Here is a 27,969-nt window from a genome sequence, read left to right as displayed (position 1 = left end):
TGCAGCGGTGACTGCCCTCACCCCGCAGTCGGCAGCGTGGCTCCTATTGGCCGCCGGGCACCCGCGTCACGCGCTTCATTCGCCGGTCCGGGCCTCAGCGGCGCGCCCATTGGGCGCCCTCCCTCTGGCCACGCGGCGTCATTTTCTCACACCACTCCTCTCGCCCTCCCCTCGCCTCCTTTCCCCGCCTTGCCTCGCTCATTGGCGAGGAACGGGAAGAGGGGCAGGCTCCGGCGCGCCGGCCTCCGATTGGGCAGGGAGAGCTGCCGCTCACCGGTTTCAAGCGGTAGCTTGGGCGGCGGGGCTGGTTTAAAGGCGCATCTCCATCCGCGGCTGCGTCCCATTCAGGACGAGGAGCCGAGAGACAGCTCGCGGACCCTGCAGAGAACGAGCCATCGCTGCACACAGGTGGGTGGGGTCTTATTTCCGTCCGGTGCATAGGGAGCACCTGCCTGGTTTGGTGTTAAATTGAAGCTCTCCCGCCCCGCCTCCTTCAGGACCAGGTGTGCTAACCCAGAAATCGCATCTGTGTCTACTCAGAAGTAAGCCCCGCAGAAGCCACCTGGTAAATCGTGCTTAGGGTTGCAGGCGAAGGCTGGAATCCTGCACGAGCTTAGCTGGGTGTAAGCCCCGTTGCATTCAGATGATCTTACTTCTGAGTAGACCTGAATAGGATTGCCACCTAAACTAGGTCCCTGATTTTTCCAAAGAAAGACCATTAGGTTTTTTAAGGTGGTCAGATCAAAGTTTAGGGGTACTTGCAATTCTAGAGCTGTTTTCTGGGATGGTGGTGGGTGGTAGTAATATGTGGCCCCCTGGTTACAGTTAAAAGGAATATATATAATTATTCTGGGGCAAAGGTGGGGAACGTTTAGCTTTCCAGATATTGGTGAAGTATAACTCTGAACAGCCCCAGCAGCTGTGGCAGCTGGGCAGGGATGGTGGGAGTTGCAGATCAGCAACACCTGGAGGGCCAAAGGTCCCCCGCACCTGTTCTCCAGTACTAAATAGGACCCAGAATGTCATCATGCCTAGTGCTTCTGCTAAAGACAATAATTTTCTACTCAGCAGGCTTGTTTGGGTGGGGAGGCTTGGCAACATGTCCCTGGTGGGACCTCCTTATCATGCCACTGTTCTTCAAGAGAAAGAGCAGTTAAGTTGCAAGGGGCGATAGTGGTGGAATTGAGCAAGTGGTGATTGCAAGGAGCAGCTACCTCTGATTCCTCACCTGCCCATTCGCTTAAGGAGGCTCTTCTACCAGGTAAGATTCTACTTACCTGGATTGGACCCAGCAGGTTGCTCAGAGAGAGGCAGTAAGCAAGAGAGAGCAGCTGTGCCAGTTTGAATCGTCACTTTAGGTGGGGCAGCCATGCCCTGCTGGGAGCAGCTGCTTCAGGCTTGCTCACCCACTTTCTCTGGGTGGCCCTACTGAACTCTGTCCACTCTGCCTAATGGGAGAACATAGGTGTGGAAGCCTCTTGCTAGGATTCTTTGGGACTGTCTCTCAGAACTCTCTGTGTGTGTCTGTGGGGTGGGGCTGAGCCCAATTTTTTCCACTGCTCCACCCAGAGAGAAAGGGGGTGAGCAAAAGGGAACAGGAGTCTCTTCCCTCACTCACTTGCATCCTCCCTTTGAAGAAGCCCACATATGGCACCTTATGGCACCTAGACAGGGAGGCTGAACTGGTGGGGAAAAAATGATTGAATGTATTTATTGTGCTTAACTCTCCCTCTCCCCTACTGTGTTGCCCAGACAGAGGGAGGTAAGGTGGCAGAGGCGGAAGAAGCCACTCTTCTTCCGCCTCTGCCACCAAAAAAAAACAAAAAACAAAAAACACACAAAACAAAACCTGTTGTTCAGTTTGCCCATTTTTGCAAACAAACCAGTGGGAGCTGTTCTCTGGGCTGGAAGATGGGGCATTGGTGTTGCATTTGCATGTGGCACAAAGCAAGGAGGCAAGTCTCCCAGGGGGGCTCTCTACCGAAAATGGTGGCTGTTGCACTTCAACTGCTGTGGGGGGTGGGGGTCTGTACCAATGTGAGGGTGAGGCTTGTGCCAGTTCCCACCCACCCACCCACCCACATACATACTAGCCCAAAGTGATCCAGTATGACAGAACACCCCCAAAGTACAGAAGTCAATAAGACACACCAAGTCAAAGAATTGCTTGCTGTTGGACAGTGCAGCCCTATAGAACATATTTAGTCAGTTATTATTTTTATTTCCACTAAGTTCAGTGGGGTTTGCCTTCCCAAAAGTGGGTATCTGGGAATGGCAGCTGCAGTTGACTTCTGCAAGGAAGCCACGGGAAACCCCCAAAATTGCGAGGAAATCCTTTTCCTGATGATCCAAATAGGCTGCCTTGTTAGATCTGGAGATCTTCTGAGAAGGTCCCCCCCCCCCCATAAACTGAGCACCAGTTCATCTCCCAGCCCTCCAGCCACCAATGTCTTTGTTGGGTGGTGGGGAACTTGTGACTCACTAGAGTTGGTGAGCTCTGGAATAAAAACCAGAATCTCTCAGCTTTTTAAAATCTGTGTTTGGAAGCTTATAATGTCCCACCCGACCACAATTATTTCTACTTTAGGAACCCTACTTTCTTTCATTACAAGCCAGCTACAGCCTCTGATCAACCAGACATTTAAAACCAGAGTAATTTTAATTGTAAAATATAAATCTGCCCAGCTGACTTGTTAATTACTGTAGAGTACAGCTACCAAATGAGATTTAGTGATCATCCTTTATTCTAGGAAAGACAGGAAAACTCTAAACCTGATAGATCTTGTTATCTTAAGAAATAAATGGTTTCTGTGAACCTAGTGGGCATTTCTTGTCTGGTCAGACATTTAATCCTAGAGCAATTAAAGGCTCATCCACACTTAATTTTTGACCCACACTTTCTAGGCACAGGTTTCTGGTTCCCTGGTTTGTGCTAAAGCATTCCTTTTTGCCCAAAGCTTTCTCCAAAAAAACCACACCCCAATCTTTACCGCTGAATTGGAGCAAGATTCCTTTTTGCTCTGATTCAGCAGTAAAGAGCAGGTTTCTGTGGGGAAAGGCGGAGGGGGCAAAACAAAAAAACAAAATAAACAATTGAACCAGACCTGGAAAGCCCAAACCTTTGCATAGAAATGTGGAGCAAAGGTGGATGAGCTCTCTGTTGCTAGAGCTTTGTGGTGACTGTTGTTGAAATCTACCTTGGCAACCCTACTCTGGGAATGTAGCCTAGGTACTAGCAGTTCCACAGGGAAGTTCCTGAACTCTAGCAGAGAAGTGCAGCTTTATTAGCTGGATCAGGTCCTTCTACAGTACTGGTCATAAACATTGTACTTTCCACAAGTTTTGGACTCCAACTCCAGCTGAGTCATCATGACATTATTATCAGGGATGATGGGAATTGTAGTTCATAGCATCTGGCAGGTGCCACATTGAATGCCTCTCTAGAACATCAAAAATGGCTATGTGTGCTTTCTTCAATGTGTATATTGATCAAGGGCTAGAACTGGATTAGGAGTTGGCAGGTATGCCTGCTGGTATTAAATTGCCCACTTCTGTCTGCAGTTATCGTCCCTAGGATTTTTTTTTTTTAATCCCTGCATATAGTGTGGGGAGGAATTGATCTTGGGGGAAATACTTCTAGTAGAGACCTCTTTCAGATATGTCAGGGGTTTTTTATTGTTTCTAGGATTGTTCCATCTCACAAGTCGCTGCCTGCAAGTCTAAAGTGGTACAGTTATATACAGAATACCATCCCTGCTGTTTGTAATGACTAAGTATAAGGCTAAAATCCTCTACACACAACACAAAAAGCAAGTCCCATTGAACTTGCTGGGTTTTAAACTAAAAGAGCTTGCTTAATGATTCCACGGTCCATCTTAACAGAGTTTTCCGAGGGATCTCAATGGAGACTGGTGCGCAAGGATATGCAAATTTGTGAAGTGTTCCACTTTTGTGTTGGATTGTGACCTCCTGTTTCCACAGAATGCCACAGGGAGGCCAATATTATGCCTGTTTAATTTCTAGGATTACTGCTGTGCTGAGTTTTAAAATAAGGGCAGAGCATTTATCAGGTGTGGCTTGTCAGTTTTTTTTTAATCATTTGGCTTGATCTAGTTACAGCAAAGTCTCTCATCACAGTGGAAACAGTTCTATCGCTACCAATTGAAACAGTGGGACTGCGTAGTTGTGGTTGCGTCATGCACCCTGTTGCTCTTCTTCCTTGGACACTGATCATTACTAGACAGAGTTGAATATACAGTGTATATGGTGTATATGTCATTGTCATTAATGGATTTAGTGCTCAGTGTACCTCGTTTCCAGGAGGTACCTGCCCATTTAATCTTGCTGTACCATGTAGTCTGTTTTTCAACTGATCATATAGCCTGCCTTAGTATTTCATCAAGTGCCTCTTCAGACTTTTCCCCTGAGGGTAGCCTGCCTGTAGGACAAGAAGGAAAATGGATGCTGTGTTGTTCCTAGTAGATTTATTCTGGCATAAACCTGAAACTTCAAGAGGCTTTCTAGCTTTGAGGATGATGCTTTTTTTTTGTCTTTCCATGTAATTTTTTTCTTGCTAAAATGTTTGTGTTGCTGCAGCTGGCAGCTCAGAAATTGAAAGTTTCTCTTCTGAAAACTCTTATTTTGTATTAATCTTAATGTGTCCTCATTCTCTTCTTCTCAACCCCCCCCCCCCCTTCCCTGAGATGACTAGAGAAATTGGACTGCATACAGTTCTTCCTTGTTTGGCTCAGAAGTATTCTGCTGCTGCCTAAAAAACGTGAGCTGCAAGTAGATGAAAATGCCTCTCTGAATTGTTTCAGGTCTGGCAGCAGGGAGGTTTTGTAAGAGCCTCACTTTCATAGGGTTGGATTTCCCCCGTGTGGGCTCCTGACGCCTCTGGGTGAAGAGATGGGGGAAACCAGTAAAAAATAAGCTGCAGGACATGTCCACTCGCCTGAGGCTGCCATTGCTGCAGTAAGCCAGGCCCGAAGTATGAGCAATGTAGTCTGACAACATAGCAATGCAGGTTTTGGACAGTGACTACCTCAGGCTGGGGTGGAGCGTTCCCAACTCTCATGAAGAAGAGGAAACGAAGGCTGCTTAGTAGATAAATAGTGACCCTTGTAGTTGTGAGACAGTGACGCCTTGTGGCTGTTTTTAGTGCTAGATTTTGAGATGTACAAAATCTTTCAACGCAGAGTACCGGTACTTCTGGAGCAGCAGAACTTACAGTAAGTTAGCAAATGATGATTAATGGGCCCCGCCCTCGCAGTTGTTATGATTTTTATGGTTATGTGAACAGAAGTGGACTTGTCTTCTCTCTCTTGTCCTGGCCTTTAGCGTACTTGAAAGATGCATGTGAGCATTTTCTCGGCACTTGCTAGCTATGTCAACAGCTTGTGCATACTGTTTACCAACTTGCGGCAATCTCAAGTCATGTGCTGGTTTTGCTTTGGGCACATTGCTCCGATTATTCTATTTCCATTCCTTTTATTTATTTTAAACATTTCCTTTCTTAACTATGTTCCCTGGTGTAACTGGTGCTTGAAGTGGCTCTACAATGCATTCTAAGCATTTATGGGATAAGTAGAAAAGCAGATTCCTGCATGAGACAGTGGAGTGACGGGTCAGGATGCTACAGCTTGGGAGCAAACTTCCTTAGGCTTTCCCATGTGTCTGATGGATATATGAATTGGGTATCATTAGAACAAGCCTGTACACGAAACTCTTGGGGGGAGGGGGGAAGAGATGCAAGCTGGGAGTTGGAGGCAAAAGAAATACTGACACCCCAGAGCTCAACCTACCCCTGTTGTGATGGCAAAAATTGATGGGTCCAAAGCATATATGGAAGGCACCAGGCTGGGGAAGGATAAACTTTAGCCACTCGCTAAAATCTCTTCCATAGTATCTTGGTGAGGATGTGGCTAGAGCACTGCTTCTTATTGCAGTGGATTCACTGCCTGAGCCACACTGAGCCTTTTTAATACAAGTTGCTGTGACTGGAAGACAAAGTGAATACAAGGGTGGTGGCCCATAGCCATAAACCTTTTTGTGGAAAAGACACATGCCTGAACATGGTGTTTTAAATACTGTGTTTTAAAATTGCTGTAAGATGCCCCGAGACAGTATGATTAAAGGCAAGTAATAAAATTTATCAGTTAAATTATTAACACAATTCCTATACTTACTGAATCATCAAAAACCTCTTAAGCTATTTACATAAAACAGTGCATTAAGCTTCTACGGCAATGTTTGGTTCTTGCCAAAGATGGGAAGGGGAAAATGTATAATTCTATTACACATACATATCCCTTTCCTTAAAACCCCAACTACAGAATACGTACTAGACGTGCTGATTCGCATAGTGTAAATAAGGTAAAGGTAAAAAAAGGGATCCCTGACCATCAGGTCCAGTCATGTCCAACTCTGGGGTTGCGGCGCTCATCTCGCTCTATAGGCCGAGGGAGCCGGCATTTGTCTGCAGACAGCTTCCAGGTCATGTGGCCAGCATGACTAAGCCGCTTCTGGTGAACCAGAGCAGCGCATGGAAACGCCGTTTACCTTCCCGCTGGAACGGTCCCTATTTATCTACTTGCACTTTGACGTGCTTTCAAACTGCTAGGTGGGCAGGAGCTGGGACTGAGCAACGGGAGCTCACCCCGTGGCAGGGATTCGAACTGCCAACCTTCTGATCAGCAAGCCCTAGACTCTGTGGTTTAACCCACAGTGCCACTGGAAAGGAAATTTGCAGAATTAAGGCTGTTGCTCATACATCAGTTTTAATCCTGTAATTGCTCATGGTAAGTAGGATCTTTCACAATCATCTCACCTTACTGCAAAGCAGCAAACTTAAAAAAACAAAGCTCTCCACATGGGCCACCTCTATTGAAATACATCCTAGTCTTTAGCCAACTATGCAGCTTGAAAGAAGCCCCATTGATTTCATAAAGTGACCTCTCAGGAATTATAATTTCGGCCACAGCTCAAGTAATGAACCTGTAGGTCTGCGAAACGGAAGTCAGATTTTTAAAAAATATTTTAATATTTTCCATATAAATTTACAGGGAGAAACCTGTGCTGTGCCCCTGCCTCCTGTTGTGGCACTTCCAACTCCCAACATCCATGGCTCATGGATGATGGAAGCAGCGATAGTCCTGTTGCAACCCTCCCTAGGGCCTGGAGTGGAGTGGCGGATTCCCCATCCCTGCTCAGATTCCATGCTCCTACTAATACGAAGGTCAAGAAACTTGAGCAGCAGCGGCAGAGGTGTGTTTGTGATGCACCTGAATATGGCAAACATAGTGGCAGGGGGTTGTGTGCGTGCTTGTTTGTTTTAATACACAGTAGCCTACGAGTTCTAGTTACAGGTGGGTAGCCGTGTTGGTCTGCCATAGTCGAAACAAAATAGAAAATTCTTTCCAGTAGCACCTTAGAGACCAACTGAGTTTGTTCTTGGTATGAGCTTTCGTGTGCATCTGAGGAAGTGTGCATGCACACGAAAGCTCATACCAAGAACAAACTCAGTTGGTCTCTAAGGTGCTACTGGAAAGAATTTTCTATTTTGTTTCGACTACGAGTTCTAGTTCAGCTCAAGGCAAAGTAACTAACGGCGGCTGTCCTTCACAAGACGCCATTTCTTTATGTACAGTACACGCAGAGGAGGCGTTGCCTACATTTTGAGGCGCCACGTGCGTCGGGCAAGCCGATCCGGGTTTGCCCTGCGTCACGTGTGAAAGGGCCCCCCGTGAGTGACCTCGGAGGCAGGGACTTCCCCTTCCCACGCATTCCCTGTGTGCTAGTTTCGTATCGTCCTCGGCAGCAGCCGCCGCCCGCTTACACATCCATGCGCCGCTTCTCGGAAAAAGGCGTCGGCTCGGGCTCCTTCGTTGCCTTCGCTCGGTGGAGTGAGGGGGCGCGCGAGCGCAGAACGCCCTTAGGCTAGGGAGGGGCGTGGCTTGCTCAGCCACGTCAGAAAGAAGGGGGAAGTGGGCGCGGCCGAGGGAGGGAGCGAGCGAGCGGGCGGCCGGCCGGCCGCGCGCCGCGTTTTCAAGGTGACAGCGGCGGGCTGGAGCCGGAGGGCCCGCCATGAGGAGCGCATGCGCGCTGGGCCGACCCGGTGCCGTCCGGAGCCGGTGATGGGGTTTCACTGCGTGTGAGTGAAGCGCGGCTGGGGGGGGGGGGGAGAGAGGGGCGGGGGGAACCGCGCCGGCCTTGACCTCGATGAGGACGCGGAAACTTCTGCCCCGGTGTTTCTTGAGGGAAGTGGTGGTGGTGGTGGGGACTTTCATCTGGGTGGCTTATATCTGAGGGAAGGACTGTTCGACAGTGGAATTTGTGGTGGAGTCTCCTCCTTTGGAGGTCTTTAAGCGGAGGCTTGACAGCCATCTGTCAGGAATGCTTTGATGGTGTTTCCTGCTTGGCAGGGGGTTGGACTGGATGGCCCTTGTGGTCTCTTCCAACTCTATGGTTCTACGTGCGGCCGCTCTGCCTGACAGGGAAACTGAGGCAAAGGCCTCAGTTGCGAATGGAAGCGATTATCGGGGACCAGCCACCGCCCCTTCAGTTATATGGGTGGGTGGGTGCTCTGACTGCCTGATAGGGAAACTGAGGCAAAGGGTCCCTTACCACGGAAGTGGAGTTGCAGAACGCTCTGATTTAATTCAGGGTGGGGGTGGGTGGGGAGAGGCTTCTTCCCTTCCCAATCCCCCTTTCTCTTCTACTTTTCCTCACAAGAGCGAAGGGAGCTGGCTTGTCTAGTTGGGCCATTGATCCGGCCAGCTCAGTGTTTTCTTGCACTGACTGGCAACAGCTCTCTAGGGGTTCAGCTGGGTGCAGGGGGTTGGACTAGATCAGGGGTAGGCAACCTAAGGCCCATGGGCCGGATGTGGCCCAATCGCCTTCTCAATCCGGCCCACGGATGGTCCAGGAATCAGTGTGTTTTTACATGAGTAGAATGTGTCCTTTTATTTAAAATGCATCTATGGGTTATTTGCGGGGCATAGGAATTCGTTCACCCCCCCCCCCCAAATATAGTTCGATCCACCACATGGTCTGAGGGATGGTGGACCGGCCCACGGCTGAAAAATGTTGCTGACCCCTGGACTAGATTGATCCTTGCGGTCCCTTCCAACTGCACTGGGGACCCTAAGAATGTAACATGCTGCCAAGCTATTTGAAGAGTTGGATTGGATTGGATTGGATTTGCTCCCCCTCCCCACAAAAAATGCCTCACGGCATGCTTGTGTGTGTGTGTGTGTGTGTGTTTACTTGGAAGCAATCCCCACTGTGTTCATGTTTTCTTTGTGCCTGTTACCTGCCCTTCTCTGGTTTTAGCAGCCAACTGGCTTGTGAGACATTTGACCAAAGGAGGTTTCCTTAGCAGTGGAAGAAGGGTTCATCGGTTGTACAGTATTTCTGTCATGTATGCACAGGTATCCTTCCAGTAACTTAGATAGCCACATTTTTCTTTTTTAAACATAACATACTTGGCGAATGACTGCCACACTTATGTGCTTTCTGCCAGAAAGGTGGAGTTGTCAGGGCTTGTTATATCTAGTCCAGTTGTGGATAGTTGAATGATCTGCTGCTTGTGTGGGCTTTACATTTTATTTTTATATTTGTAGCAAAATATTATCTGAAGTGACTCACGATAGTAGAGATAATTGATATAAACAGTTGTTTTCCAATTTGATTTTCGGTTTGTGAAGGGATTTGTTTCGTCTTTTGCCAACATAGCTCCAGTGCAATTGTTTGCCCCCTAAGACAGTGTTTTTCAACCTTTTTTGGGCAAAGGCACACTTGTTTCATGAAAAAAATCACGAGGCACTCCACCATTAGAAAATGTTAAAAATTTTAACTCTGTGCCTGTATTGACTATATATAAAGTAATTTTCCCACGGCACACCAGGCAACATCTCGGGGCACACTAGTGTGCCGCGGAACAATGGTTGAAAAACACTGCCCTAAGAGACCCAAACCATTGATAAAGGGGTTCTTGTGTATACACATTGAAGCAGGCAGTGAGTGTGACTCACTGTTTTTCCCTGCAGGACACACCAGTGAAGCAGATTTGCTGTGACACTACCAGGCTGAAACTGTCAGTGACCATACAGCACTTAGGAATATGTAGTGTTAACTTAGGCAGTGTGATATTTGGCAGTTGCCCATTGTCGATCCTCATTCCTGGAGAGGCTTTCAAACTTGGGTCCTTAGTCAGCAAAGCATTGTATAAACTTTCTAAGAGTGAGTAGATAAATTTTGTCTGATAGTTGCTATTTTCTGTGGGTTGGAGGTAAGCAGCACAAAAAGAATGGAGAGCTGGTAAGATTAAGGCCATGTCAAACCAAGACAAGCACTAATCAGGTAAATTTAAGTAGGCGTCATTCTGCCTTTTGCCCATTGAAGACTCACTTGGGAGGAGCATACACCTCCCTAGCAAGGGCTGTGTTTAGAAGCCATCACCAATCTTCTCAGAGATTGGTGCCAATGGAAGGCTGTAGCAAAGGGCTGTTTTGGAGTACTGCTGGTTGTAGGTGAGCAACTGATTGGATGGCTGAGATGGTTTCTGTGTTGTGCTTTTGTTCTGCAGGATGTTGGGCATTCTGAAATTACTAGTGTGGTAGTTAAAGAATGCATGAGTCAGGAAGGGTTTCATTCTTCTCAAAAGGAGAAAGAAACCAGGTTTTGCTGCATTATTGGGCATTCTTATTACTGGCTGGGTGATTTGATGACATTAATTTTTTTTAAAAAATATTTTTATTAAAGATTTTCTTGATTTACAAAGGTAGTGCAATGTCTCTCTCATATTTTTCCATATAACATTTTTACAAATCAGTTTTTGTTGTTGAGACATTAGGAAGAAAGGGGGGAGAGGTGGGTGGGACAGGGAGATAGGTGGGGTGGGGTGACGATGTTTTTTTTTTTTAACTTGATATGAGTAGGGTTTGGTGTCAGTGTTGGTTGTGTAGGTTCTCTGTTTGCTTGTGCTCCTTTGGCAGTGAGAGAGGTCGGGGTTGGCGTGGGGTGTGATTGTTCATTTGTGGTTGGCTGTGGTGATCTTTGGTTTCCTGTGTGAGTGGGGTTGGTGGGTATTTTGGGTCAGGTTAGCCATATTGATTTGTATGCTGTTGGTAGATTTTTGTCATTAATTTTAACCATTCTACAATGGTACATTTTCATAATGGATATGAGGAATGGTTTGGCAAACTACTGGCCAAGAAGAAGCTGATACTCCAGGCAAATGACTGCTGTCTTTATGGATGTTCAGAGTCATGACTCCATATTACTTTGTTTTCTTCTTAAGTTGTCAATGATTATGAATGTTGTTTTCTATTAAGGTTCAACAACTCCATTTTCCACAACTGGGACTTGACTTAACTCACCTGGTTAGAGTGTGGTGCTGATGTGTAGGTAGCAGGCCCTGCCCTGCTCTTGTTTCACAGCAATTAATTTTCAGAGAGATACTGCCTTTGAATCTGGAGGTTCCATTTAGCTTTGTCAGTTGATCTGTTAAACTCATTTTCTAAAAAAACTATTGAACACAACAATTCAAACAGCTAGGCTGATCTTCATTGTAGCATAAGTGGTCCCCAGCACACTGGACCCAGTGCAATGAAATTTTGTATAAACTATTGAGCTGTGAAAGCAAACATAGAAATCTTGTATGTGGTATGTTTATCCCCATGATCCATTAGCAAGTAACAAGCTGTTTGGGCCAACAATCATTGATTAGACTGACCTGTATAAAATTTGTCTAATCTCTGAATTTAAAATCAAAATGATAGAATTGTAGAGTTGGAAGGGATCCTGGGAATCATCTAGTCCAGCCCCCTGCAATGCAGGAATATGCAGGTGGCCTGTATGGGGATCGAACCCGCAACCTTGGCATTATCAGCACCATGCTCTAACCATGATTCTTTTTTAGAAGACTCAGGGCCACATCTTGTTGCATCAAATTCTGTAAGTTATGTGCTGCGTGGATCAGTTCTTCCTTCTGCCAGTCTTGAATTAACAGTAGGAATTAACAGTTATTAAGTTCCAAATAGTATTAAAGAAGTTATTATGACAAAAAAGTTATTACTGTAATATTCAAAATTTTAAAAGACATACTTAAAAATGTGAAAACTAGTCAAAACAGTAATATAATACAAGACTATTAAATCTGCAAGAATTAATTCAATAACACAGATTTTTCCTTCTGGCCTTCCTATTCCCAAGTCTCCATACTTCATTTGCACAGTGGTGAGAGCTGTGTGTGGTGGTCCCATACAACTAAGGAGCACATTTGAATATTCCAAGCCCACACTACAAATTTCTGCGCCATTGTATGTATGTTGGATGAGGTAGATGGCCCCGCACTGGGACAGAGTTGGTGTTCCTCTTGTGGGTCCCAGTTTGCAGACCGATCAATGTCCACAGAAGGGGAGCCCCGGAAGTCATGCAGGGTAAAGAGTTCTACCCATCACTTTCAGCTGCCTACCTGCCTCTTTGCTTTATCTTTATTAGGATTTCTATTTCCCTAAGTAATTTACATGATCTACCGTATTTTTCGCTCCATAGGGTGCACCGGACCATAGGGCACACATCGTTTTTAGAGGAGGAAACAAGAAAAAAAATATTTTTTCTGGTTTTCCTTCTCTAAAAGCCCTTGCTTTTTTGAGTACAAGCTCAGATTTGTGCAGCTTTTTTTTGCAAGGGGAAAAGCCCTGTTTTTTTGAGGATCAGCTCAAAGTTTTGCAGCTTTTTTGCAAAGGTAAAAGCCCTTTTTTGAGGATCAGCTCAGATTTGTGCAGCTTTTTTGCAAGGGGAAAAGCCCTGTTTTTTTGAGGATCAGCTCAAAGTTTTGCAGCTTTTTTGCAAAGGTAAAAGCCCTTTTTTTGAGGATCAGCTCAGATTTGTGCAGCTTTTTTGCAAAGGGGGAAAAGCAAAGAGGAAAAACCCTGTTTTTATGGGGTTCAACTCACATTTCTACAGCTCCTTAAGGAAAGGGAGCTGTTTCTACAGTTTCCAGACAGATAACCTACTCAGCCAGTCACATGTTGCTGGGGAAACAAACAACCTCCCTCTGCAGCACATTCAACAATGGAGGCCTGGGCAAGGGGGCGGGGCTGAAAGGGAGCCGGGGACTCCTATCTCTCTCCCGATCTCTTGCTGATCAGCTGCTGAGCATGGTCCTTTCAACACCCCCTTTTCTCTTTGTAAAATAAAAAGCACATCCTCTTTTGGCCCCTGGGCAATTCGGCTCCAGGGACCACCATTCGCACCATAAGACACACAGATATTTCACCTTACTTTTTAGGAGGAAAAAAGTGTGTCTTATGGAATGAAAAATACAGTACCCACTTGAAATAAAGTTCTCTTCATTCCAATACCGCATTGGATGATACGCCTTTTGTCTCGTATCCATTTGGCAGTTCTTTGAAGTTTGCATTTCATACAGGATGTTCCATGTTTGTAGATAAAGATCATGTCTGGATTTGCCATTCAAAATAATTATGCGAGACTACTGGTACATGTTGCTTTACTCCTTCAGAATCTCTTTGGTGTCCAGTAAAAAGAGCTGCACATGCTGAATGTCCCCAATTCACCCCCAGTCTGTGAATGAAAGACTTCCTTCAGTGGTTGGACTGGGGGGGGGGGAACCTTGTTTGAGACCTTGGAAAGGAAGCTCTGGCTCACTAACTGAAGTTGGATTACAACTCCCATGGATGGTTATGGGTTCCCTATCCCTGGAGTATACTTTTCTAGGTAAATGGAACAGTGCTCTGACTCAGTTTAGGGCAACTTCATATGGAATATTCTTGGCATTTTTCCTCTGCCTCCAAGCTTCGCAGTTGGAAAAGAACGAAATACATGCTCATGCAGATACCATATGATTTTCAGTTGCTGTTCAAATCTGAAAGGCTGCTCCACAGTTCATTATAAAGGGATGGGTTTATATTACTTTTAGGGAGCAGTTGCAAGCCTTTATTCTCCTTCCCTTCCTGCAACAGTCAGATTGTTTCCTCCCCCCTTCATTTGGGGGGTTAACTGCCAGTAGATGGTATAATGAGATTAACCAAGGTTCTATTCTATGTAACACTGAGACAAGAGGACCCTGCTGGGGCAGTGTTTTTTAAAACGCTGACTAGAAAGGCATGGCCTCTTTGCTGCAGGTTGGAATGTCTGTGGTTATGGGGCTGTGCAGTGTTGTTCGCCACTAGAAGACTACCTCCTTGTCTAAATTGGTTTGGGAGTGTCTGACATAAGAGATTTTCTCAATCTGAATAGTACAGTTGCAGGTACAGACTTGTAGTGTGAGCTAATAAGGGCCTATATATCCGCTGGACAGCAGAGGTCGGGATAAAATAGCTCTGCTCCAGTTCTACATACATGGCAATTTGTTAAAATGTGCTTGGAATAGCAGCTGTAGCCTTGGTCTTTTTAAAATCAGTGATTGGTGTGGGCAGAATTACAGCTGTGCAGACGATAGTATAACTGTCAGATCCCTCTCCTGCTCCCAAGTAGCTTTTTGAACACTCTGCCAGGTGTCTTTCCTGCATTGGGGGGTTGGACTAGATGCCCTTTGAATGCCCTTCTTAATCTGTTATTCTGCGTACCTGCTTTTATGATCATTGCCCTATTATTTGGACTGCTTGTGAGTCAAAATATTTTATCAAAACTTTTAATCTCCTGCCCCTGTGCTTTCAGTAAGCCTCACTGAATACATTGGTACTTGAATCTAAGTAAGCGTACATGCATAGGATCAAGCTTTGTTCACTCTATTCAAATAAGCACTGTTAAATTCTTTTCTTTCAGCTACACCACCATGCCTGGATCTCTTCCTGTGAATGCTGAAGCCTGCTGGCCAAAAGATGTGGGAATAGTTGCTTTGGAGATCTACTTCCCTTCCCAATATGTTGACCAGGCAGAGTTAGAGAAGTTTGATGGCGTGGATGCAGGGAAATACACCATTGGTTTGGGTCAGTCCAAGATGGGCTTCTGCTCAGATAGGGAGGATATCAATTCGCTTTGCCTCACTGCAGTCCAGAAGCTTATGGAGAGGAACAGTCTCTCCTACAACTGCATTGGGAGACTTGAAGTTGGAACGGAGACAATCATTGACAAGTCCAAATCGGTAAAGACTGTCCTGATGCAGCTTTTTGAAGAATCTGGCAACACAGACGTGGAAGGCATTGACACAACCAATGCATGCTATGGTGGCACTGCTGCACTCTTCAATGCTATCAACTGGGTTGAATCCAGTTCCTGGGATGGTAAGTTTGACATCTCAAGCAAGCAGTATTTCTTAGAATTTGCCAGAATAAGAAAAGAAAAGAAAAGAAAAGGCATACAGAGATAGGGAATTTAAATATTAAATGTAATCCTGTAAATAATAGTCATTTCAGGACTATGAAGTCCTGGCTGTCATGTTCTTGTTATTTCAGAAGGGCTTGATAAAAGTTAATTCCTAGTCCACTATGCTCATTCATGTTTAGTGGATATTACAAGAGGAAACTATATTAGTGTTCAGAAGTAAAAAAAAGAAAAAAGCAGAGGGCAGTGATCCTTTGCAAATACCAAGCAGGGGAGTAAGATTTTGCAGGAATACAATTGGCCTGTGAAAATAAGCTCATATCCCACTAAACCTGTTAATAATTTCTTGTACTGAGACAGCACTTCACTCATCTGTACTTATCATACTACTGGTTGCAATGCAAACTAACTGGTGGAAGCAGGTTGGATAACATACTTTGAAACAGTGACTGTAGCATTCAGTGCTTATGCTAATTGGAACCTTTCCCCCCTCTTTCCAAACTTTCTGGTGACTCCTAAGCTGCCCATCTGCAATTGCCCTCAATTTTGTTCCTTGCTCAAGAATTACCTGCTTAATAGGATGTTTGTATGGCAAACAGAATTGTGTGAGAAGAACTTTGTATGCATTAAGTATTGTGCATGTTAATTGGTGGCTGTGGGAGTTTAAGATTGACTTCTTGTAATATTTTTTCCCAGTGACCACGCAGCCCAATCCTCTGCATATTTACTTTGAATTCTGTAGGGCTTACTGTTAAGGGATTTGCTTCCAAGTACATGTGTATATAGCATTGCAGTCAATGTAGCCAGCAGTTGCCTCAGCTAAAAATGACTTTTATGCAGCTTTCTTACAGCATTTGTTTGTGTTTTTCAGGGCGTTATGCACTCGTTGTTGCTGGAGACATAGCAGTGTATGCCACTGGAAATGCTAGGCCAACTGGAGGAGCCGGTGCTGTTGCTATGCTTGTGGGACCAAATGCACCTCTTATTTTTGAGAGAGGTTAGTTTTCTCTTGCAGGCGAAATATTATTCATAGAGCAGATTCCAGCAGTATTTTAGTTCAAATGAACAGCTTGTGCAAGCATTATTCACTTGTGAAATTCCACAAGAGCAAGCTAGTGCTAGATTGCCTTTTCCTAGATTGCAAACTATGCTGGTTTGCCCTTAGGAGGAAAATTAAGCAATTTTCCATTTCACAGAATGAAAGCCATAAACCTGCACGTGTTCACTCCTCTGCAGCTCATATGAGTAGACTGCTTGTGTGTGCAGTAATCTCTGCAAGTGAACTGCCTGGAACATCAGCCTGTTAAAATATTAACAAATAGCTATCTGTACTGCACAGTATTTAGTATTCTTTTTCCAGATCATATTGGGAAGTGGAATAACATTTCTGTTCATCACCACCTCCCACATCCACCAGATTAGTCTTTGGTTGTACAAAGTGCATCTTATTTATTTATTTATTTATTTATTTATTGGATTTATATACTGCCCTATGCCTGGAGGTCTCAGGGCGGTTCACAGAATAAAATCAAAATATAAAACCACAACCTAATCAAAATGAAAAACAACCCAATACCGCCCCCAAACCCACAGTTTTAAAAGGGCATAGGATGTCAGTCATGTGTTGAGGTAAGAAGAGTACCTTATTAATGGACTTCACTGCAGCATCTCTTTCAAGTCTGGCTTCTTTTCCCTAGGATTGCGAGGGACCCACATGCAGCATGCCTATGATTTCTATAAGCCTGATATGGTATCTGAGTATCCTGTGGTTGATGGGAAACTGTCCATACAATGCTACCTAAGTGCATTAGATCGCTGCTACACCGTCTATCGCAAGAAAATCCATGCTCAGTGGCAGAAAGGTATGTCTTGCTAGAAAGTACCATTGCAGAATCAAGGCGTTTCTTTCCCCCCCCCCCCATCTTCTCGGATCCTGTCCTCTTCCACAGAATTTGGAAAACTGTCAGACTTAAAAACCATTCTGCCAGCTATAGCAAACGACTGCACAGAATTCTGCTGCTGGTTCAGGAGAGCAGAGTATCTTGTGTTTGAATGCTTACCACAAGCACACTATAGCCCGTTGTTCACACATCTGCCCCTGTAGCATGGGGTTACTGCTGAACATGCTCTATATTAGATTTCATTCCAGGGTGGCCTGTGGTGATAAGTAATAAGATGGTCCCTGCTCTAGGCTTACAATCTAAAATAGAGAAAACAAAAAGAAAAGAGATTGGCTTCAAGAAGGAGGAAAAAAGTAAACCTAGGCAGGCATTCATTGCTATAATATTTCTAGCAGTGAAGCTCCTTGTTTGGTTGAGCCACAATGGTCTCTTCCCCTATGTCATGATATTCTTCCTAGAAGGCAGGGAAGCAGCCTTTTCTGGCTGGGGTGGATTTTTAAAGGAATTGACAATGAGTGATGAGAATGGGATAGGGAAGTTTAGGGAAGTTTTTTTGTTTAGGGAAGTTTTTAAACTGTGATATTTTAAATGTATTTTAATGTTTGGTGGAAGCCGCCCAGAGTGGCTGGGGAGACCCAGCCAGATGGGCGGGGTACAAATAATAAATTATTATTATTATTATTATTATTATTATTATTATTATTATTATAGATGAGTAGTGCAGCAATAGATAAGAAACAGCTAGGTTGATTAGGAAGAAATCTCTTTGTTTCAAGGGTGGGGTGTGGGGAGGAAGATCTAGGCTTGGGTTACTAGCCACAGTGACTTCTGTTCTACCTTCACTGTTGGAGGCCGCATGCTGCTGAGTGGTAGTTGCTGGGACTCACAAGTGAGGACAGTACTTGGGTTGTGCTTGCAGGCTTTCCACAGGCATCTAGTGGGCCTCTGTGAGAGCACAGGATGCTAGGCTTGGTGGGTTGTGGTCTGATACACCAGGGCTCATCTGAGGCCAGGTTGATGGACACAAGAGTTGGTTCCAAGCATATCCAACAGCATGGGAGTATGAGGTAGACAAAGTATGCCATAAGCAAATGAGTTGTGTCCCACAGTAGAAATGCGAAGGCAAGTAAGAAGATGTGAGAAGTTGTTGGAGCAGAGGATTAAAATGTACTTAATATCCAATACCAGAATGGGAAACCTGTGACCTTCCAGAAGTTGTTCAACTGCAACTCACATCACCCCCACCCAGCATAGCCACGGGTCAGGAATGATGGAACGTGTAGTCCAAGTTTTGCAGAGCCATAAATTCCCCATTCCTGCTCTAAGCAAAGATCTGAGCCGATCGCAAGTTTAGTTGGGATTTTAAATAAAAGGTAGTATAAAACAAATTTCATATTGCAGAAGTAAGAATACACAAATGTTAAAACCTGTAGCCTGATTTTTTGCTTGTTTACTTGGAAATAAGTTTTGCTGCGTTCAGTAGTTCTTTCTCCCAAGTAAGTGTACATAGGACTTAGGCGGAATAGCATCCATGTCCTGTTTCTTTTTTTATTCCAGAGGGAGTTGACAAAGATTTCACCCTGAATGACTTTGGTTTCATGATCTTTCACTCTCCATATTGCAAACTTGTACAGAAATCTGTAGCTCGTCTGTTGCTGAATGACTTTCTGAATGATCAGACACCCACAAAAGAAAATGGCATCTATAGTGGCCTGGAAGCTTTTAGGTAAACAAGAAAATTCTTCAGTACAAGAGAGACATTACAAAACATCAATAAACTTGTATCTGGAAGTAGTTCTATAGCTGACATTGATCTATTTTATGTATGATCTTTTTATATAGCTCTTAAAATATAAGGGAGTGGATCTCGAATGCCCTTTCATAGCTGCCTGAAACTTTGTTTTGATAAGGTTCATCTTATGCAAAGATTTCTTGGAAAAAATTAGGTGGAAAAGAATGTATCATTAGGTTGATTATTTAAAAATAGCGGACAAACTGGGAGCAGCTAGCTTGATTTTAATATGTGACGATAGCCTGGGGAACCCAAAGAGGATAAGGTTATTCTACGGTGTAGCTTAATCCTAATCACCGTTACTTGGAAGTAAGTCCATATGTGGAGTTTACTTCCTAGTAATTTACTCTCTTTTGCTATCTTATTCTGTTGCAGCAAATGCACCATCAAGGCTAACACATTTCTTGGCCTGGTTTAAGCTGAAATGCGAATGAGGCTTTCATTTACACACGCAACTATTTCTCTCCCCACTTCTCCATATGACTGAATGCATTGTGGAAGGTCTGCAAAACCATAGTTTCCATTTTGGACCAAATGTGGGGAATCCCTGGATACTGGCTTCAAGACAAGCTAGCATTTTAAAAACATGGTTTAAAGTTTAAGATCCCAGCTTCTTCTCAAAGGGTATTGAAGAGCTGGAAAAGGTGTTAGAAAGGGTCAACCAAACTGAACAAGGGACTGAAACATCTCTTCTGTGAACAAAAGTTGCAACCTTTGAAGCTTCTTAGTTTAGGGGAAAGGCCAGTAAGCGTGGAGCAAACATGAAAGAGGTGTGTAGAATTATGTATGGTAAGGAGAAAGCAAATACTGCTTTCACTCTCATAACACACAATGATCCTGAAGTTTGTAAGATACAAGGCAAGCAGAAGGAAGAACTCTTCACACAGCATATAGTTAAATTATAGAAGATTTAGTGATGGCTCCCAACTTGGAAGTCTTTAAAGGGGATTAGACAAACTGATGGTAGGACACCAGTTGCTGGGGATCGTGAACAGAAGAGGGCTATTGCTCATGCCCTGTTTTGTAGGCTTCCCACAGACATCTGGCTGGCCACTTTGAGAACAGAATATGGGATCAGATGGGCCATCAGCCTGATCCAGTAGGTGTCTCTTAATGCTCAAAGCTCATAATCAAAGTTTCTGGTTCAGAAAAAAATGGAAACAATGGTTTTATAGACTTTTACATTGCATTGAGGCACACTGAGAACAGAAGGAGAGAAGCAGCTTCTTCGCTATTGCCTGAACATGGCCAGTGTGAAAGTTAGTATTGGAACTAAATATTGCAGTGCGTGACTTCAAATTAAAATTGTGCATATCCTTCAGTATAATAAATTAGCTATATCAAATTGAAATGGGCATGACTGAAGGAAAAGTGATATGTCTTGTGTAGCACAATCTGGGTGCCTTAAACAAAACAACCTGGGATAACTTTAGAAATCAAATAGAGCAGACGTGGCATGTTTGTAGGTTTCATAGCCTTCTGCTCTAGTAGTCTTTCAGGTTATTAGTTTTTCTTCTAAATGCTCCCCTTGCTATCTTCAGAGACGTAAAACTAGAAGACACCTACTTTGACCGCGATGTGGAAAAAGCTTTTATGAAGGCCAGTGCTGAGATTTTCAATCAGAAAACCAAAGCTTCCTTGCTTGTATCCTGTCAGAATGGAAATATGTACACGCCTTCTGTCTATGGCTGCCTTGCTTCTATCCTAGCACAGTAAGTATGAAGGAAAGATCTGAAGCTGGGTTTGAGGTGTTTGTATAATTATCTGACTGATGTTGGGTATTAGATTCCTAAAGGCCAGTCTTGCTTTAGGCAATGGCTCAGCCCCACATTCTTCTTGTGAATTAGTAAAAAGCAGAGTGCCTTTGAGCATGCAAAGCATGCTTTCCTTTCTCCACTGAGCGACCAACTTTAACTTTAACACCACACTTCAGAAGGAAATAATTCCCAGATACGAGTTCAGCTACCAAGCAGTGCTGAATCTTGCTGTTTCTTGCCTTTTGAAACTAACTAAGCACCATCTAAAGGTGATGTACAAAGTTGTTGAAAAGTCTGTGACAATTGTCACCGTATATTTGAGTTGAATGACAAAATTTAAAGTGTGAAGGTGACTTAATTGTAGATTAAAACTTCTCCAACAATATAGGTGGCAACTACCTATATTGGGCAGACAGCAGTAGGAACTGTGGCTACTAAGCTGCTCCATGAACAATCTTAAGTTCGCAGAATATCTGTGTGCTTTTGATAAGACACACTCCATGCTGCTGTTGCTGCTTCAAACAAAGACTAGCACACCTGTTTTATCAACATCTCTGTATCTTCATAGCCATACTGTGCATTTCCTTAGTATTCACACGTACCAGAAGTTGTTTGGGATAACTCACCTGTGCAAGTCCAGGCTTTGCAGCTGAAGAGAGTCTGAACACTGGTAATCTTCAACTGGAGGCAGAACCAATAGCCTTCAGCTAAACTCTTACATGTTTGAAGATAATTACATGGCCACTGGTTGCTCTTTAGCAGAAAGAACGGAAATGATTTGAAGGCATCACAGGCTGGAGACAGCTTATTACCTAGAGCTGCTGGCACTGAGATTGGGGATGAAGGCAAAAAGAAGCATTCTTTGTGCCCTAGGTTTCGTTAATCTAATAAGAAACAAGCCAGCTAAATCTGTTTAGACAAATAATCACAAAATATTTGTGTATTAATTTTCTCTAACTTACTTTTCGTGGGTGGCGCTGTGGGTTAAACCACAGAGCCTAGGGCTTGCTGATCAGAAGGTTGGCGGTTTGAATCCCCACGACGGGGTGAGTTCCCGTTGCTCGGTCACTGCTCCTGCCAACCTAGCAGTTCAAAAGCACGTCAAAGTGCAAGTAGATAAATAGGTACCGCTCCGGCGGGAAGGTAAACAGTGTTTCTGTGCACTGCTCTGGTTTGCCAGAAGCGGCTTTGTCATGCTGGCCACATGACCCGGAAGCTGTATGCTGGCTCCCTCGGCCAGTAAAGTGAGATGAGTGCCGCAGCCCCAGAGTCATCTGCAACTGGACCTAACGGTCAGGGGACCCTTTACCTTTAACTTACTTTTCACTAACACCTTGTTCTTTGGGGTGCAGGTATTCTCCTCAGCAACTGGCAGGGCAGAGGATTGGAGTCTTCTCTTACGGCTCTGGGTTTGCTGCTACCCTCTACTCCATCAAAGTTAGCCAAGATGCAACCCCTGGTGAGTAAAACCACCAAGGTTTCCTATACACAACCACTTCTAAAGTTAGTGTGTCACTGATAGTATCCAGCCAGTATTTTAATTCTTGTAGGGAGTGCTGACAAGCAACATGCTGAAGAACCCATTAGCAATAATTTATGACAAGAATGGCTTGTTGTACACAATTAAGAGTGTACAACGAAAAGCACTGAGTCTGTATAGCTTTGGGTTATGACTGCTATAGCACAGTGGGGATGATTTATATGCTCAGTGATGATTGCAGAAATACTGTTATAAGGGAATGCTATGATACATATTATTTTATACTTCTTGAATAATCTCTGGTATTAATCTACATAGATAGATGATCCAGTTTAGGAAATGCTAGCTTTAACAGTTTTTTTTTTTTTTTGGTACCACTTCTGGATACAGCAGTATATAAATATTTTTTTTATAAATAAATAAATCTCCATTTTTGGGCAATTTTTAAGAATAGAGGAAGTTGCCACTAAAACCTTGCTATGTAACATCTTGCATAAATTTTAATGCATTGCTTATGGTAATAATGGTGAATCTTATTGCAGTGTTAAAGTGTAGTATCGTGCAGTGTGATGTTGGCAGGCTGGTTTTGGGCAGGCTGTAGCTTGTGAGCCATTTTGGAAGGAACTTAACTCCTGTTTCTGAACAGAGTCTAGCCCAGGGTTTTGGAACTTGTAGCCCGTTCCAGCAGGCTCTTCTTAAGTTCTTAGCCCTCCATAGGTTATTGGGTGCCAGTGGTTAGGGATTTGCTGCCCAGGTGTTGCTGGGCTACAACAGATCTGGCCTCATCTCTGGCCTCGTATGAGAACTTAGGGAAGGGCATGCTATGTCTTAATAAAACAATTAATGAACTTTTACTACGGTACTGCTACAGCTAGCTGTATTACAAGAGGGTTATGTTGGAAAAATAGCCCCCACTCTTTCACAGTATAATAAGAAATCAAGATGCTGCTGTTTCTAACTTGTATTCTTCATTGTCAAATCATAGAATTGGAAGGGAATTGTAGAGTTGGAAGGGACTAATAATTCTTTTTAGAAAACATAAGTTACTGCTTTCTACTGCAGGCTCTTCTCTGGATAAAATAACAGCAAGCCTCTCTGATCTGAAGGCAAGGCTTGATTCAAGGAAATGCATTTCGCCAGAGGTGTTTGCAGAAAACATGATGCTTAGACAAGATACTCATCACTTAGGTGAGCAATGGTGGAATTAAGTTGAGCAAATGTCTGCAATAATTCTGTGATGACTTCTATTAGGCAACCGTTGATAATAAAGCAGACCCCGAAAGCTTATTTCCCTTTTTTAAATGATGAGGTTGGCTTCTAAGCCTTCTGGTTATTGTAAGAGATGTTAACCAACTTGATGGTTACAGCTTTGACTTGAAATATTTGGATAACTCTGACCATATTGAACTGGCAAAAGGTTTTTCTTTTCATGCCAAACATGGACTTATAAGTTAACCATGAATTAAAACTGCAATCAAGAGGACAGCAGGACCTGGTTCTCAGGTCTTCAGATTAACAACTTCATGATGGACGTGAAAATCTGATTGTGCTGTAAGCACTGAAATACAGGTGAAACTCAAAAAATTAGAATATCGTGGAAAGGTTCATTTCTTTCAGTAATTCAACTTAAAAGGTGAAACTAATATATGAGATAGACTCATGACATGCAAAGCGAGATATGTCAAGCCTTTATTTGTTATAATTGTGATGATTATGGCGTACAGCTGATGAGAACCCCAAATTAACAATTTCGACTTTGGGGTTTTCATCAGCTGTACACCACAATCATCACAATTATAACAAATAAAGGCTTGACATATCTCGCTTTGCATGTCATGAGTCTATCTCATATATTAAACTCCAGTAGCTAATGAAAACAGTTGCTTACATAAATGGACTTTTCCACGATATTCTAATTTTTCGAGTTTCACCTGTTGTCGACAAAGGTGTCTTGTGTGCTCCATTTCCACAGCTCCGCCAGAGTGTGATAATGGAGGGGTGGAGGCATTTCATATTCTTCTTTGGGAGTGTTGCAAGCCTCCTGTGCATCTTCTTATAGAGAAGACAGTGAAGGCATTTGCCTTCCCAAGACCCTTGAAGCATCTAAAGATGAAGCACAGCTTGCTTCAGTTCTCTGCACTTCCATGCGACGTAGCACTAATCCCTTTATGGTGTATGTCTGTTGCACAAGATAAAAGAAACCAGAACCTTTCCAACATGACTCTGTATGTAGTGAGGCCAAAGATTAAGCTAACACCAGGAGTAAACTGTCTATTTAGAGCTTTTGCGTTTTGTCTTTTTATAGCCAACTATATTCCACAATGCTCAGTGGATGATCTGTATGAGGGAACGTGGTACTTGGTGCGAGTGGATGAAAAACACAGAAGAACCTATGCTCGTCGCCCCGTACTGGGTGATGGGCCCTTGGAAGCAGGAGTGGAAGTTGTTCATATGGGCCTTGCTCATGAGGTAAGTGTAAAAAGTCTCTTTAATTCATCTTTTTTTACATCCAAGGGCTAGTGCACTCCTAATGGCGTTGATCTCTTGTGGTTCAAGACATCAGGAGCAGACCGCAGAATTGAACACTACCCCTACCCCAATCTGCCTTTAATGTGATTCACAGATACCTTGGCACTGACATTAACAGTTGTTTAGGCTTACCAATTTCCTTGCTTGAGCAGAATAATAATAGTACCCACCCATCTGACTGGGTTGCCCCATCCACTGTGGGCAGTGTAAAAGTATAATAAAACATCAAGCATTAAAAACTTGCCCATGCAGGGCTGCCTTCAGATGTCTTCTAAAAGTTGTATAGTTATATATCACATTGACATCTGATGGGAAGGCATTCCACAGGGCAGACGCCACTACCTGGAAGGCCCTTTGCCTGCTTCCCTGCCTGCCCTCTTCAGTTTCTGGTTAAGCAGGGAAACCAGTAACCCTTAACTATGGTTTAAAGTTGGTGCTGGCAAAACCTATGGACTGAAGCTAAGGTGCACATGGGCCTGGGAAGAAGGAGGGGAACATGCTTTCCAGGAGGGAATGTTCAAAGATGTGGTCTGCTTCCAATCTCTTTAAAAATGATTCCCTGCTCCATTATGGGTGCAGCAGCCACAGTAAAGGGTGGCTCTTTGCTAACCTTTCCTTTTTTTATTTCTCTTTGTTACCAAAACTAAATTACAGACTATTAGGCACATGTAGCGGATGTGTAACTGCTATTCCAGTAAGTTACAATCTTCAGTAATCTATAAACCCTGTCAGATCACACATCCCCTCCCTTTCCCTGCTCTTACGTTATATGGTTCCTTCTCCCACTTACCTCTACAGTTTGTCAGTCTCTTTCTCTCTCTCTCCCCCACCCCCCTTTTGCACTCTGCCCAACTTCCATTGTCGGGCATACAAAATATTTTGCTGTCGTTGATAAAATAACAGGTATTTCCCTTACACTAACATATTTTATCAGTTCCAGCAAGATATTTTTAAAATCCTTTCTTAAGCCTGTAATATGAAATTTCACAAGTAACCTCAGCAGTCTTGTCCCAATATTTAGAAACATTAGGGAAACCACATCAAAAATGCAAAAAGAAAAATACTTGGCACTAAGCAAGACACAATTCCTCTGGTTATAGTATTTACCTTGTGTATTCTGTCTTAGTTTTTGTAGCTTCATACCCATCTCTCTTCGTGGATTGGGTTTTCATTACATTTAGACATGGATAATGGCAGAATTTTTCCCTGTTCTAAAACATGCCCAACTATTTCATGATACTGCTGTTGAAAGTTACCAAAATCATTTCAATTGATGGATACGCTATAAATCTGGGATATGATATCCTTTGGATTTTCTTCTGTCAGTGATTTCTCCATTTCAAATACTTGTCCATTTTGTTGTAATCAACCCCATTACAGAGTACCAAATTCAGTAATATTGATGCAAATCTTCAACCCAGCGTTCTCCAACTCGTGCCTTCCAGGTGTTTGGAACTACAATTTCCAACAGCCCCGGCAGGTTGGAGAAGGCTGCTGTGTAACCTGACATTCTTTGAACAACTTCTAAGACAGGAACGCTGCTGTTCTCAAATTGGAGCTAGAAATCTAAATATAACCTATGTTGTGTCCAACTCTGAAAACTTTTTAGAGACCTTATTGTGCAGGATAGATTCCAATGGAGAATTGTCTGGACAAAGTATTTGGAACTAAGTTACTGTTGCGTAATACCTGGGCTTTCTCAATGAGTCTTGAAACAAAATTAAAGAAAAATAATTGGCAGCTGTGCTTTTTAATAATGTGTTCTAATCTGTGGCTTTCCTCCCCTCCCCACCCCTTCCAGCATATCCCTAGCCCTGCCAAGAAAGTACCAAGAATTCCTGCAAAAACAGACTCAGAAGCCGTTGCTGTTTCCCTTTCCAATGGGGAGCATTAAGAGACCTCTGTGAGGTGGGAGTTGGAAAAGTTGGGGAGGGCTAGGGATGTACACGGGAGTAACTGTTAATACCCATGTTTTGCTGTACAGTACTGCTTAGTTGGGAGCATGAGAAACTGTTAATCTTGAGGCTCTGTCTTTTGATGCAGTTTGTTGATATGTAGTTAAGTAACACTAAAAAAGTTTGCTAGCTTCTTGGAACAGAAATGACCAAGGGCTCTTTGTAAGAAACAACTGTTTTAAAACAACAGCAAATGGTTCAAGAATAGGTACTTAAATTTACAGAGGGGTAGCCATGTTAGTCTGCTGCAGCAAAAAAAAAGACAGCAGAGTCAGTCTTTTGGCATCTTAAGTTTAGGTCTACAGCTGCTTATGCTGTAAAAATATATCACTTAATTTTTAAGGCGCCACAAGACTCTTTGTGTTTAGTTTAAGCTTGGGAAGACTTCAGTTGTGCTTGTCCTACTCTATGTTAATGAATTAATATCCAGAGTGGAAGTGAGACTTATTTTTAAAGCCATTATGGAGGAAAATTAATGTGACCTAAAGCTATTCATGAGTCATTTTATCTTAAACGTTAGGGTCCTATGTGCCTTAACAGTATAAGCACCCAGTCTCTTAAATACAAGCCTTGTTCCATCCCCTCAAAACATGCTATGCATTTGAAAGGGGGTAATTGGCTTGTTTTTCAAGGTGCTATTAATTGGAGAAAGTTCCCCCCATTGACATATTGGTTCAAACCCATCTTGAAAATTGGAGGTCTGTGACATGGTTTCCAGTTGTATGCTTATAATATTAAAAGCTCCTCTCACCTCCCAGAAATCATTTTGCAAAGCTAGGAAGTGCATGCATTTGGGGAGAGAACACTCTCTTGCCCCAAAGTGCTCTTGGTGGCTACTTAGAAATAGTTGGAAAGTTAATTCCTTTTGAACCTCTTGTATGTAATCTTTTATAAAGGTTGCTTAAGAGCAGGCTTTGCCATACTCTGCTTCTACAAAAATGCAAAGGGCTTGTCAAAAGCGGGGCCCAAGAGCCGTGATTTGATCCTGAACTTTTTGCTCCTCACGATTGTTTTAGGTGTGTGGTGGGGTTGTTCTGCAAGCTGTAGCTCTGAGGTCATGTATAAATAGCTTCATACTTCAAGCATATTTAAAACTCCATTTCACTTCTGCAAGGAATACTCAAAAGGCTGCAATCCTCAAAGCACTTACCTTAGAATAGGCACGCACAACTTGTGACCCATTGAGTTGAACACTGCTCACCAGCTATGTATGATGGCTTGCCAGGTGCTTGAAGAAATTGACCTATGTGGGATGCCTGCC

General features: G+C 43.5%; 1 protein-coding gene and 1 long non-coding RNA gene across 6 annotated transcripts; both read left to right on the top strand.

The window, feature by feature from the left end:
* Positions 1-281: 281 nt before the first annotated feature.
* On the top strand, positions 282-27,834 carry HMGCS1 (3-hydroxy-3-methylglutaryl-CoA synthase 1). 5 transcript variants are annotated; one of them, XM_033163627.1, is made up of 11 exons: positions 8,031-8,152; positions 14,797-15,254; positions 16,166-16,291; positions 16,992-17,156; positions 18,753-18,921; positions 20,529-20,699; positions 22,097-22,203; positions 23,287-23,412; positions 24,530-24,693; positions 25,408-25,447; positions 26,555-27,834. In XM_033163627.1, exons 1-10 carry the CDS (start codon positions 8,097-8,099, stop codon positions 25,423-25,425), a joined length of 1,560 nt encoding a protein of 519 aa, XP_033019518.1. In that variant the 5' UTR covers positions 8,031-8,096; the 3' UTR covers positions 25,426-25,447; positions 26,555-27,834. The 5 variants fall into 5 exon arrangements, with proteins under 5 accessions (XP_033019516.1, XP_033019517.1, XP_033019515.1 ...); XM_033163625.1 differs by lacking the exons at positions 8,031-8,152; positions 25,408-25,447 and adding an exon at positions 282-408; XM_033163626.1 differs by lacking the exons at positions 8,031-8,152; positions 25,408-25,447 and adding an exon at positions 1,238-1,261.
* Positions 25,454-26,493, top strand: LOC117054665. The gene is made up of 2 exons (XR_004427533.1): positions 25,454-26,200; positions 26,234-26,493. It is a non-coding gene; the product is annotated as an uncharacterized LOC117054665 (long non-coding RNA).
* Positions 27,835-27,969: the final 135 nt, after the last annotated feature.

The sequence above is a fragment of the Lacerta agilis genome, chromosome 11 (assembly GCF_009819535.1).
Source record: "Lacerta agilis isolate rLacAgi1 chromosome 11, rLacAgi1.pri, whole genome shotgun sequence".
NCBI classification, from domain to species: Eukaryota; Metazoa; Chordata; class Lepidosauria; order Squamata; family Lacertidae; genus Lacerta; species Lacerta agilis.
The sequence above is the reverse complement of the archived record's forward strand: the minus strand, read 5'-3'. Positions and strand labels throughout refer to the sequence as shown.